This window comes from Corvus moneduloides, chromosome 2 (genome assembly GCF_009650955.1).
Source record: "Corvus moneduloides isolate bCorMon1 chromosome 2, bCorMon1.pri, whole genome shotgun sequence".
In the NCBI taxonomy this organism is placed as follows: domain Eukaryota; kingdom Metazoa; phylum Chordata; class Aves; order Passeriformes; family Corvidae; genus Corvus; species Corvus moneduloides.
Genome location: NC_045477.1, coordinates 115910744 through 115923920, shown reverse-complemented (window position 1 = coordinate 115923920; position 13177 = coordinate 115910744). Strand labels below are relative to the sequence as shown.

Here is a 13177-nt window from a genome sequence, read left to right as displayed (position 1 = left end):
TCGCCAACCCACTTACTATTTTTAACCCCTTTCTCCAAGTTAGTCATGTGCAGACGCTAAAAGGGAGGTTTTTATTTAGATGCCTTCTGTAGCAGTGTCTCTTCAGTTTTAAGTCCTCCTGTAAAAGCCTTATCAGCAATCAGTGTAGCTAATACACACGGTATGTGGTTGTTCTTGCCATGCCCTCCTGCTCCTGTGTGTTCCTAGTGCAGGACTTCTGTGAGCGCCTGTGGGTTGTTTGAATGTTCCCCCAGGCTCATGGGGTCTCCCTCCTTGGTTCAGTCTATGTGAGATGAAGATTTGGGGGCTGGTGTGTACTTGGCCGGCTGAGTTATTTCTTGTGGAAATGAAATGCTGTGGAGAAACTTTTATTTGTCGATAGTCTGGAATGATTCTTAATTTTCTGGATGTGCGCTGGGGAAAAGATCCATCTCCTCTGACCTATAAATGCCCTCAATTTGCTCCTTTATTGCCGGGTATCTCCCTTAGCGGTTAACGTAGGCAGCTCACTCCCCGCACCAATCCTGCATTCATTATTAATCACCCGGAGGGAGGCTGGCTGCTCCGCTGTGATGTTTGCACTTCCTCCTAGACAAATCTGCTCAACTTTTTTTTTTTCTTCCTTTTTTCTTTTTCCTTCTTTTTTTTTAATAGAATATAAAACCGTGAAGAAAAGCGTTGATTTTTAAGAAGACGTCATGCTTTCTGCAACTCCCCTGTATGGCAACGTTCATAGCTGGATGAGCAATGAAAGGGTCCGCATGTGTGGAATTAATGAAGACAGGTAAATATTTAAGCTTCTGGCAAGTTAAACCACACTGTAATTCTGCAGAGCGAGGTCTTGGAGTTTGCTCGCTTCCCTAACACTGGAGCAGAAAGCTGCCACCTTGCATCGAGATCAGCCCAGCTTGGAGGGAGGGCAAAGGGAGAGAGTCAAGATGTGCCTGAGAGCAGTAGAGCAGATGCTCATTTACTACTGAACAGGCAACCTGGGTCAGTGAAGTAGGGATGCCCCCAAAGCAGCCTTCGAATGTGCTTTTACACTTAACTTATTATTTTGCATTTGTGAAGGGGAATTAAACCAAATAGTGCACGTGTTCTTGTCGTGACTCTGCAGCAGAGGGGCTTGTGCCTGCAACTTGGTGTTCCCTTCCTTTGGACCAACAGCTTGTCATGTGAGATAGGATCAGTAGTGCCTGTCTTCCACAAGTGAATTTCTCCTCCTCCCCACCTTTTTTCCTGCTGAATGTAATTCAATTGATGATCAAAATTACAGTCTTCAATGGGGTGACACAGGCACTGGCAGGTGTCCCCTTACCTTAAATCCCAGCATTTTAAAAAGCAAAATGATGCTGGACAGAAGCTGCAGATATGCCTCCAGTTCTCTGTGCCAGTTTTGTGTGGTTTTAGTGCTTTTCTGTCTTCTCATTCCCTGTTCTCACTGTTGTGTGAAAAGCCTCCAAAAAGCTGGTGGAAGTTTTTGGTCTTTGCAGGGAATACTATTTGCAAACATAAGCTGAAAGAAAACAACCAAGCATCTCACTTTCTCATCGAGCTTTCTCACCCTCTCTCCCCACTTTCCTCCCAGTTGTTTAGGGATAATAACTGTATGTGCTACTTGCAGGGAAGGTGCATCTTTTAAAAACAAATGGATTAAAATCGCATTTCTGCTTTATGGTGCTGATGTGCCTTTAAGCACTTTGATTGAAAGGAGTTCTTTTGGGTAATGCTGAAACTTTCCTTCTGCTGCATGTCAGCGATTTTTATCCCTGGGATTTGGAATTCGGCACTAAGGTATATTCTTTATTGGTGATTTCTGTGATAACAAGTCCCAGTGCTGCAACACTGGTATGGCACAGATGTGCAGCTCTCTCTTTAGCATGGAAGAGCTGATGTTCGTATGATATTAGCGTGTGTGTTTTGATTTTATCCTCAGCAGTGTTTATGGATGGTATATGAACAGAGTGTGTTTAAAATGGGATATTCTCACCCTGGAAAAAGGAAAGGGCAAGGAGCAAAAGAGAAGACCTTGACAAAAACTGCTTGCTTTGGAGGAGGCTGCTCTGAGATGTGCTTGGTGTGTTCTCGTCAAACCCCTTTATGCTTATTTTCAAATGGTTCTTGCTTTTCAAAGTAGTCGCCATGTATGGGTACGGAGAAGGATAAATATGTTATCTCATGGGACTTCTCTTGGGGAATCAAAATACGGAGGTGATATGATACCATACTGATCCAAGATGCACAGGATGTTTTCAAATAGTAAGCTTCTGTTTTTCAATAGGAAAATTCCCGTTAATGATGGTGATGCACCGAAAAGCAGACTGGAGTTGAGGGAGGAAAATCACCTGAATCACAGTGTGGTAAGAAGTTAAAAGCTTCGTGCTGCAGATGAATCCGTGCCTGTCCTCCCCACCGCGACTCCTGCCCTTGGCTGTTATTACGCGATCCATTTGGAGAAATGATTAAAACACCTTCCTGTTGCAGCCCTAGTGGGCTTGGGCACATGCACGTTGTTTCTGTGAAACAGTGAAGTTGGGGCTTTGTTTATTTATCTCGTTAATCTCTTGATGCTTTGTGATGTGTGTTGTTGTATGACGTCAGGTTCTTAATTTTGCTGTTACGAATAATGCCATGCGGAATACCAGCATGTGTAACAAAAATAGTTCACGTAAGCATTAAGAACATCAATGTTCCAGCAAAGTTGGTGAGGCTTTTCCTTTCTTTGAATCTACATGGGGAGCAGCATGTGGGAAAGAAATTCGATGGCAGACCTTTCTTCGTGCTGCATCCTCAGATGTCTTGTGCCATGAATTGTGTGGCGGTGGCAAGCCCCAGAGCAGAGCTGCAGTTGAGGGAGAGGTCCTGGAGGAGGAGGAGGAGGATGAGGAGGAGAGGCCCTTCATCCTTCTCTTTCTGGTCTCTATGCCACAACCCACATCGTCTTGCTCTGGCAAGGCTGGGGCTGAAAGGCCAGTGGTTGCACAGGAGCGGTGCCACTAAGCATCGTCTCTGGGCCACTCCGGCTGCTTGGGTCCTCATGCCTTTGTTCCCGGCTGTTTGAATTTTGGATTTGGGGAGATTGGTGTTGATGTTTGTGGTGTTATACATATTGCTCCGTAGGTTCCTGTTCTTCCATTTTCCAGCGTAATCAGCCTCTGTACGTTTTCACAAAAACAGCATGTTTGCATTGTTACTGTTTCTCTTCCAAAATGCTGATCTATCTGTAGCCTGAATGGTAGTCATGTTAGTGAGATGTGAAAGTAACATGCTTCTTGTTCTGTAAAGGTGGATGCGACTACAGCACATCGCATTGACAGTCTTGCAGCTCTGAGTATGGACAGGTCTGGACTCATGCGAGAAGGACTCAGAGTCCCCAGCAGCATTGTCTATTCCAGCTTGTGCGGACTTGGCTCGGAAAAATCACGGGATGCTACGGGTTCGATAGCCAGCCTGGGATTTACTCCTGAAAGAAATCCAGAGATACAGTTTAAGTCTAATCCCCCCGAAGCGGTGGAAAGCGCAGCTGTCTCTGGAAAAGCCCCGAACGGCTTCAGCGCTATATACAAAGCGCCACCTGGAATACAAAAAAACTCTGTCCCAACAGGGGAGACACTGGGTTTGGACCGAGCTGCAGGTGACAGGCAGAGTCCCCTTGGTGTCAATGGTGCTAGTTACCTAAGGCTCCCCTGGGTAAACCCCTACATGGAGGGCGCAACGCCCACCATATACCCTTTCCTTGACTCACCAAATAAGTATTCGTTGAACATGTACAAGGCATTGCTACCTCAGCAGTCCACCTACAGCTTACCGCAGCACCTGGCTTACTCGCCCGTATGTACAAACGGTGAACGTTTTTTATACCTGCCTCCCTCCCACTACGTTGCCCCTCACATCCCTTCGTCGCTGGCATCACCCATGAGGCTCTCGACTGCTTCAGCTTCACCAGCAATCCCACCTTTGGTGCACTGTCCGGATAAGAGCTTATCGTGGAAGATGGGGGTGAGCCCAGGCAACCCTGTCGACACGCATGCCTACCCCCACATCCAGAGCAGCAAGCAGCCCCGGGTCCCCACCGCCAAGCCAGCCCCTGCCAACTTGCCTGCAGATCCTGCACTCCTGCTGCCGCACTCGCCCCGGCCGTCCCCTCGCCTCCCCCTGCCCACCCAGGTTGGGGATGCCTATGCCGATTTCCACAAACATTTCCCCAGGATCACCACCTCTCCCTCTTCTGCTGTTACGCTCCCAAAGCCCTATGTGAACATCGGCAGTGAATTTCCACCTGCTCGTCTCTCCAACGGGAAGCTTCCCAAAGGCAGTGATGCTGGGGAGACACCCCTGCCATCTGCCCCCCATACACGGAAGGCTGGCCATGACCGGAAAGACAGCAGGTCTCCCCCACTCCTGGAAAAGCAGACTCCGACCAAAGACGTCACCGACAAACCGCTGGACTTGTCGGCAAAAGTGGTTGATGCAGAAACTGCTGGCAAGTCAGACCATGGTAAGAAAATTATGCCAACCGTGCTGGTGCATGGAAGGGCAGGAGGGGGGACGCACTTGCCAGGCAGTGACATCGTTCAGAAAGAAACCATTTCTCCTGGGAACAGCTGCCCCATCTACAGGCCTGAAATTATCAGCACGGCACCATCCTCCTGGATCGTTCCTGGTCCCAGCCCCAGTGAGGAGGCTGGGAAAAATGTCCAACTGAAAAACAAGGCACTGGACTGGGTTATGCCACAGCCGCGGAGTTCCTCCTGCCCCAGGATGGGTGGCACGGAGGCAGTGGTCGGCAGCGTTTCGGGGGCGGTGTCAGCGGGGGGGCGGCCAGCATCAGCGTCACCAGCTCCCAATGCCAACGTGGATTGCGCCAAGACGGCCCGGAGCTCTGCGGAGAGCACCGCCTCGGTTATACAGCACGTCGGGCAGCCCGTCGCCACTCCTGCGAAACACAGCACTAAGGTGGCCAAATCCTGTGGTCAGGAAGCCAACTTCAAGGCGACTGAGACTGCCCTGGCCTCCAGCCCCATCTTCCTGCCACCCAATGAGGCATTTCGCTCCCCACCTCTGCCCTACCCCAGGAGTTACCTCCCATATCCAGTGCCGGAGGGGATTGCCATCAGCCCTCTCACCCTCCATGGGAAAGGACACGTCTACCCACACCCTGTCTTGCTGCCCAATGGCAGCCTCTACCCCACCCACCTGGCTCCCAAACCTGGCCTCCCTTACAGCCTGCCAGCTGGAAGGGGGGAGTTCATGACCTACCAGGATGCACTGGGAGTGGGGATGGTGCACCCCATGCTGTTGCAGCATTCTGCTTTGGAGATCAACAAAGAGGAGAAGACAGATCGGAGGTCACGGTCTCACGAGAGAGTCCGCTATGAGGACCCTGCTCTGCGGGGCCGGTTGCCAGAGCTCCTGGAGAGTGGTGGGAAGATGCATTTCGAAATGCCCAGTGACAAGAGCGTGAAATTGCACCAGAGCTCTGGCCATAGCAAAAACTCTGCAAAAAGCGACAAACACCTCTTCCCGGATCTTCTGCGAGACGAGCAAGAGGCTAAGAGTGAAGCAAACACAGCGAAAGCCAGCTTTGCTACAGAAGGCAGTAATCAGACTAATGACCCTACAAAGCACAAGGTAGAGCAGGCGTCGCAGCACAGAGATTTTATTGTAATGAGAGAGGAGTTTGGAAGAAATAATGATGTTCACGAAACCTATAATTTCAAGCAAGCCCAGAGTTCATCAGTGTTCGGCTTAAGGAAAGAAGATTTATCTGTGAGCCAGCCTAAAGAGAGAGTGGCGGTCCAGCCTTCGCCTGTTTTCTTGGAAAGCGTGCACGAGAGCGATACTCCAGCTCTGGCTTTTGGCAAGGTGCAGGAGGACGCAAAGCCGTTCTGCATGGGAACTGCGCCGCCGAGCATTGATGCCAACCAGACCTATACCAAAGATGGAGCCGACGACGCGGAGTCTGCCGATGGCAAAATACTGAAACCCAAGCCGTCGAAGTTGGCCAAGAGGATCGCAAACTCTGCCGGTTATGTAGGTGACCGATTCAAGTGTGTGACGACTGAACTCTACGCTGACTCTAGCCAGCTCAGCCGGGAGCAGCGGGCGTTGCAGGTGAGTCCGCGCGGTCCAATGACCGCCGCGCTTTTTGTCGTTATTTCTCTGTTGCAAGTCACAGTTGAGTTTTTAAAGTTGAGAGAAGCAACACAAGTGGGGAGACCAGAAATTCTTTTTGTTGGGTTGTACTCGCCGGAAATGGTTTTAAATAGCAAAGTAAGTTTGTTAGTGAGAGTGAGGCGATGTAAAGAATAGTATGTGTGGCTTATAGGTATGTATGGGCTAGTGAGCTTTAAAGGGCTTTTACTAAGATCTGATACAAATGTTAATGCACGTCAATGCAATGTTTGTGCAGTTTCGAGGGGAGTCGGACAGGCATGCATGTTACCTTGGTGCTGGCTGTAATTTCTCGGCTGGCCTGTAGTGCCAGCTAGCACAGCGTACCCAGAAGTTGTGATTAGCATGCCAAATGTGCTGTTGGATGGCAAGGAGTCGCAGCCATGCATTAGTGGGTCTCAGGCAACGTTGGTGCCAAGCGAGCGCGTAGGGAAGAGTAGGAGAGGTATTGAGGTTGATGCTAAGGGATGATAGACAGATGCTGTGTAGGAATATTCTTAGGGTGTTTTACTTATAATGAAGGGATGAGTTAAGCCAAATTGTTTTGCATTGTTAAGAAAAGAATTGGTTTATGCTTATAAAAATGGATGAAATTATCTAAATGATCCATTGAGTGCCCATTTTAATTACATAGATGGAAGGATTACAAGAGGACAGTATTTTATGTCTACCTGCTGCTTACTGTGAGGTCAGTTCTTCAAATTTTTATTACTAGACTCTTACATAAACCTTTGAGTTAAATTTCATTTCCAAATACACAAAGGGAAGTTTGTGGGCCATGGTCGTTTTTTATTCATTGTATGGTTTTGTGTTGTTGTTTTTATTTTATTTTACTTTATTTCTTTTTGTTTTTGTCTCTTTTTACCTCCAAAATGGAATGTTTTTGTTTTATATATAATATACATTTATATATAATCTTTTATATATATGTACTTATATATGAAAGAATTGTGTGGCTATTTGCTTATAAGATGCTAGAACGCTGTTTTACAAGTCAGGTGTGTTATACTCCTACCCTTAACTATCTATCTGAAACCTTGGTTTTGAGTCAATTTTTTCTTTGGAAATGCTTTCATATAAGGTAAGGTAAATGAAGTAGTTTTTATTGCAAGACTTTTTTTCATATCAATTCTCTTTCTAGCGTGCAATGATGCGCTTCTCAGAGTTGGAGATGAAAGAGAGAGAAGGCCAAACAGCTACCAAAGACTCAGAGGTCTGCAGATTCAGCCAGGCAGACTGGGAAAACTTGAAAGGAAACAGTGAAAAGAAGCCAAAGTCTGTTGCTCTGGAAGATGCCATTGCTGACCAAAATGACAATGACAGATGTAAGCGAATTTAGATGGCTTTCTGAAGCGTGTATGTGTCTCTGTGCCATGGCAGCTTGCAGCAAAGCAAGCAAATCTTCGTGTTCTCACCATGTTGCTGGTGAAAGTCACTGACCTCATCCTCTGCAGGTGCTGAGTTGCCATGGCTGGTGCCCTCTGTGCTTGTTTTGGGGTTTGCAAGTTTCTGGTTGCCATTGTACCTGCTTTTCAGGAGATAAGTTAACTGCCTGTCACTGAGTTCCTGCCTTAGAGAGATCCTCCTTTTGACTGATGGGGTGCTGCATCAGTCAGTGAACGCAAAAGTCCAAGGTTATATTTTAAATACGGAAGGGAGATGGGGGAAGAGAGGAAAGCAAGGAGGAGTTCAGCTTCCTGAAGTTGCAGTAGCACTGAGATATGCCAGTATTGCAGTCTTCAGGCAAAGCAGGGATGGAGGACAGAAGAGTGATGGGAAGTGGGGAAGGATGTGATTTGCCAGGCTGGCTTATCCATAAAAGCTGCCAGTAACGACTCCAAATGATAAGAAGCTACTTTGCCAGGGTGACTTCTGCTGCAGTGGCTGGGGAGGTATGTGAGGCACAGGTTCTTGCAGGCAGAGTCTGTGAAATTCCCTGTGGGGCTGTCAGTTCCCTCTAGGCTGTGGCAGGGTGTCAGAGGACTATGGGAAATGCAACATCTTAAAACTAAGATGAACTTTAAAATAAACAAATGGTATTAGGGGATTTTTTTACTGTATGCAAGAAAAGATCACTTCTTTTTTGTTTGTGCTCTTGGTAAGCATATGGCTTCTGTCAGTTTCCACAGGTTTTTTTTGTTTTACCTATGTATTTAAGGAATGGATCAGTTCCTTCTGTTGCTACTTTGTTTTGAACAACTCAGAAAAAAAAACTGTGCTGAAAGCATTGCAAAACAAGAGGAAACGCACTGCAGGCTGCTCCTTGTGTGTGTGTTTGTGCACTGTGTAACTCAGTGGTTAAGTGTGCTCTTCTGTAGGTGGAGATTCATGGGTAGGGCTAGTAGAAAATTTCGTTCAGGCAATTTAATAACTTTGAATTATTGTTCTGGTCTTTGGTTAATGCTTTTGGCAGAGAGCACGCTGGTCAATCGTACTTGCTCAGTTACTCACCTAAATCAAGTTACTGTGGTATTGCTATTGCTGAAATAACAGCCTCAACAAAAATCGGCCTGGCAAAACAGCAAGGGAAAGTTTTAATTGTGGAAGTGGAGAGGGTACCAGGGTGGGGAGAGGCAGGCTGAGGCTCTGGAAGCTGGGCAGCCTTTTCCTTTTCCAAGCTCTGTTGAGGTAGCTGCAGGGAGGAAGGCACAGCTTCCTTTGCAGTCCCCGTGTAAAAGCTGAGAGCTGGGCAGGCTGCCGCCCTTGCTGTCCCCATTGCAGCCTTCCTTGCTCCTCAGAGGACTTGGGATGCCCTGGTGATGTCCTCTGTTAAATTCCACCTTGGCTGTGCTGGAAAGCTAGAAGAGCAGCGGCAGCAGCAGTCCCGCAGCTTATTCTGGCTGCAGAGAGGGCTCAGCAAAGAGGAGGATGATGGGCTGTGGAGCTGAGGGAGGGGCCCAGGGGATTAAGAGAGAGAGGGAAGGCAGGCTTGCTCAGGGACATGGGGCTGCTTGTGGAAGGATGGCAGGGGGCTGTGGAGAGGATGAGTGTTAGAGCATAATTGTATGCTGAAACCCCTCCCCCCATCCTTGCAAAAGGCTGATGATACGGTTTGTCTGTAAACTCACCATTTAGTGAGATCTCTGACACTTGAATCTGCTGGCTAAAATGTGTTTGAGACTATTAAATAACTGTTGGAAGCAAGGAAAGTATGTTCAGTTCATTCCTTTCCTCTGCTAATTAGCTCTGACTTAACAGGCTATTTCAGACTTTGGCCAAATGTCTAAACTCCTAAAAGCACGGGTGTGTTCTGCTGAGGGAGCTCCTTTTTTTGCCCTTCTGGGCAGCAGCAAGTACTTACCAGTACAGATTCAGGTCTCAGTAAAAGTTTTTTATCGAGGTGGTCCACCTCCTGCCCCTTGGGATAGCAGCTGATAAATCAGGAAGCCGAGTTTCACACCTCTTGAATGCCTCTACTGTGGTGGCTTGGGCTCTCTGTTGGGGCTTAAGCCACCGGCAGCCTTAATGCATCTCTCACTGAGCGACTGGAGCTCTGCCTTCTCTTCCCCTTCGGTGAGAGCCAGGGCTGCTTATCTTTTGCCTTCCCTTTGCCTTCAATTTCTGACCACGCTGTTGGTGCTTTTGGCTTTAAAGCTCCTGAACGGGAACGAGCTGATGGTTTGCAGCCTCGTCTGTTTCCCTTCTGCCTCCTGCAAGCGATCTTGCTGCTTGAAAAGTTGTTTCCCCCTGTTTCATGTTTGTGTGGCACTAGCTGAAAGTGAAACAGCCATGCCTTTACCTGCGTGAGGAGGGAATTTAGGAGTGAAACCGGTGAGCTGTTCTGCCCCCACTGCCAGCACTTCACCTGCCTGATGTCGGCGGGGAGGAAGGAAACTGCATCCAAAACTGTGATTGTGGCATGGAGCCAACTCCCAGGGCTCCCCCGCTGCCGCCTCGGCACGGTGGCAGCCGTGCTTGGCATGGAGCACCAGAGCTGATCGGGGCCCTGGCAGCTGCCTGCCCCCTTGGCTCCTCTAAACCTACCAGTGCAACAAAGGGCTAAATAGCACAGGCAGGTGATGCTTACAGAGGCATCTGATGGGATGGAAACTGCTCTTTTTTTTAGCTTGTCCTAGGACTTGCTGATTTTCCTAGCTGTACTGCACGTGTATAGACTTTTTTGGAAGCAGATGAAGGCATAATATCTGGTTCCTTAAGTTTTCTTCTGACTTGGCAGTGCATGGCTTTGTTGTACTGGGAGTCTCCTTAAGCTTCATCGAGCCTTCTGGAGAAGGGTAAAAGAGGTGGGCTTTTGTTTTGTTTAGGTTTTTGTTTTGCCTTTTTTTTTTTAAAGGCCCAATTTAAGGCAGGTAGCCATGTTAGCTAATTAATGAGCAATTAAAGCCGAGCAGTAAAGTAGAAGTGCTTCAGTTCTCTCCCATCTCGTTTAGGTTTTGCTGGGCATCTGAGAGCGGGCATCTGAGAGCAGCCGCAAAGCTGCTTTGTTGCCAAGGTGACTTGTAAATGTTGCTGAGGCAATGCTGCTCCAGTGCATTTTCATAGCACAAACATGATAAATTATGGGATGCATGTGTCATGAGTCATAGGATTGTTCAGAGATCAAGTGATTTAAGCTATTGGCATGGACACACGCATCAATACGGGCATGTGATGATCGCATGTTGGTTCGTAACAAAGCTCTTCCAGAGGTTTTGAAAATCATGCTTGAGTGTGAAAGATTGAATAAATTCTACAAGCTGTGAATTTCTTGGTTGGGGAGCATGACTTTACCTGTCTATTTAGTTGTTTAGGATGGAAGACACTGCCTGTTTAAACCTTAGCTGGGCACAATTACCCCGATATATTAAAAGCCTGCTCTTAAGGCATGAGGTTATGAGGAAGAAGTTAAAGCAGTTTGTAGGTGTGAAGGTAAATGGTGTGATGTGCCAAAACACATTGCACAATTGATCTTAGCGTTGTAGCGAGGTGCTGGTGTCTCTTTGCATGGTGATCCCCTGCTTTTCTTTTTTCTTGCTGAGCTGTGTGTACACTGGAACAAATGAAAGATGGAGGCAGTAAACATGTCCTTTGCCCTGGTCAGTTATTACCTTCCTGCCACAGGACATAGTGCAAAAAGAAAAAGGGAAAAAGAGTGGTGGTTGCTTGTTTGTGCAGTGTGGTAGGCTTGGGCAGAATGAAACAAAATGCAGAAAGCTCCCAAGCAGAGGTACATGGAGGGAAAAGTGAAATCAGCTGGGTTCCCTCTGCCCCATGGGATACTCAGAATTGAATTCTGAGGATGTCTTATGGAATTTCTTACTGTTGTTGTGATCTCCGTGCTGAATACTGGGTTTTAGCATTTGGATAGTCATTACTGTTCTTGGATGAATAAAAGGTGCCTTGCATAAGTGAGCACAATGAGAGGTTGCTCCAGGGAAGAGGGAAGGCAGTTTTTAGCTGCCATGTTATTTGAACAAAAGAATCTGCAGCTTAAACACTAAGATGTGTTTCCTTGTTTGCATCGCATGGGAGGGCCTGGTCTCAAGCAGTTGACAGCAACAGGAAGATGGAAAAATGAAAGAAAGGTTTTTTTGGGTAGTGTGTTTGTGTGTGCGTGTAACTTTCTTGTGAGATTGTAGCCCGTGCACGAAGACAGAAAGCCCTGAGATTGTAGCCCGTGTCTAAGCCCGTCCTTCAGACAGAAACCAGATGTGAAGAAGCATTTTCTTAATTCTTCCTCGTTTCTAGATTGGTAGGACAGTGAGAAATGGTTTGAATTGTTGGTGTTGGTTGTCACAGCTGGTGTGAGACTGGCAAATACTGGAGGCTTGAGGAAGGAACACATTTAAGAGTTTAATCTCCTTACTCATAGAGGTGTGTTGCTATGAGAACTCAGCATTTATCCTGTGTTTCTGGCTACCTTGCCACTGTTTGAATAATGATGATATAAAAACTCCCAAGTATTTTGTTGTTGTTTTCTTCTTCAGGCAGAGAAAAGGATGTTGTAGATACATGGCATGGGAGGGGGGTGGTGGGAACAAAAGCAGATAAATTCTCCTCATCCTTGTTGGGCACGCATGTTATGCTTATGTTGCTGTGCTTCTTGTTGACATTTATATCTTAATTTGGGGAGACATGGCGTCTGATCCCGGTTGCTTGCAAAACAGTTTGAGGACGGAGCGGAATCCGGTGGTAAAATATTAATAGAGCCTGCGTTCCGTGAGGCAGCTGCAGCTGTGCCAGGGGGAAAAGCCTCTGGGCTTGCGACGTGTCCGTGCAGGCTGCGAGGAGAGCCTGACAGCCTGTGGGCTGTGCCGTGTCCCCAGCAGCGACTGACCTTTGTTCTTTCGCACTGGAAGCCCAGCTGTGGGAGAGGCGGGAGCGCCGGAGCAGAGAGGCGAGGACGCGTCCCGCGCGGCGCCCTGGCTGCGCCGGGGCTGCGCTCCCGCGTCGATGCAGGGTGGTTACACAACCGGGATTAGTGCGCGGAGATGCCGCTTCCCTAATGGTCTTAGCTGCAGCGAGCGGGACGGATTTCAGAGCCGCGTGTGCAGCGGGCGGTCCTTGAGAGGGATTTCTGGCTCGGCAGCTGCGGAGATGCAGCTCTGGTCCCCTGAGGGTCCCTCTCGAGCGGAGGCCAAGGTGTCACGGAGCTGCTGGCAGCGAGGGCTTTTTGGATGAACCGCAGTTAGGTGTGTGCTGTTCTTCCCAGCATGTGGAGCCCCGGAGGAACGCTGACAGTGACAAGCTGTTAGCAAGGTCTCTTCCCTCTTTATTTTTCAGCACAGTCTGAGCGAGCGGCGCTCGGCGTCCCCGTGCCAAGTCCTCTTGCAGATAGAGAAGGAATTAATCTCTGCAGCAGGTCGCTTTCGGTGGTGGCAGGCTGGAATTAGCTTGCTGTTTCCTGCAAGCCATAAAGATTAAGACCGTCACCCCCCCCGCCCCCCCGCCACCTCCCTACACCCTGCTACTTCCTCTGACCCTGCAAGAGCTTCTCTGGGAATTGGTCAGGATGTGCCTGTCTTTTCTCAGGCCAGACAGTGTTAGGAGCAGGAAAGCTATC

The 13177-nt window shown here is 48.2% G+C and overlaps 1 protein-coding gene across 10 annotated transcripts in view; it reads left to right on the top strand.

The window, feature by feature from the left end:
- BCOR (BCL6 corepressor) overlaps positions 1 to 13177 on the top strand; it is an 82217-nt gene that overhangs the window by 42198 nt on the left and 26842 nt on the right. For 7 of the 10 annotated variants that reach the window (XM_032100928.1, XM_032100930.1, XM_032100927.1 and 4 more), the window contains exons 2-6: positions 655 to 784; positions 2282 to 2360; positions 3286 to 6114; positions 6809 to 6862; positions 7316 to 7499. In XM_032100928.1, coding sequence (XP_031956819.1) covers positions 699 to 784; positions 2282 to 2360; positions 3286 to 6114; positions 6809 to 6862; positions 7316 to 7499 — 3232 coding nt within the window. In that variant the 5' untranslated portion in view covers positions 655 to 698. The remainder of the gene's footprint in view (positions 1 to 654; positions 785 to 2281; positions 2361 to 3285; positions 6115 to 6808; positions 6863 to 7315; positions 7500 to 13177) is intronic. The other 3 variants (XM_032100931.1, XM_032100933.1, XM_032100935.1) reach the window with 1 other exon arrangement.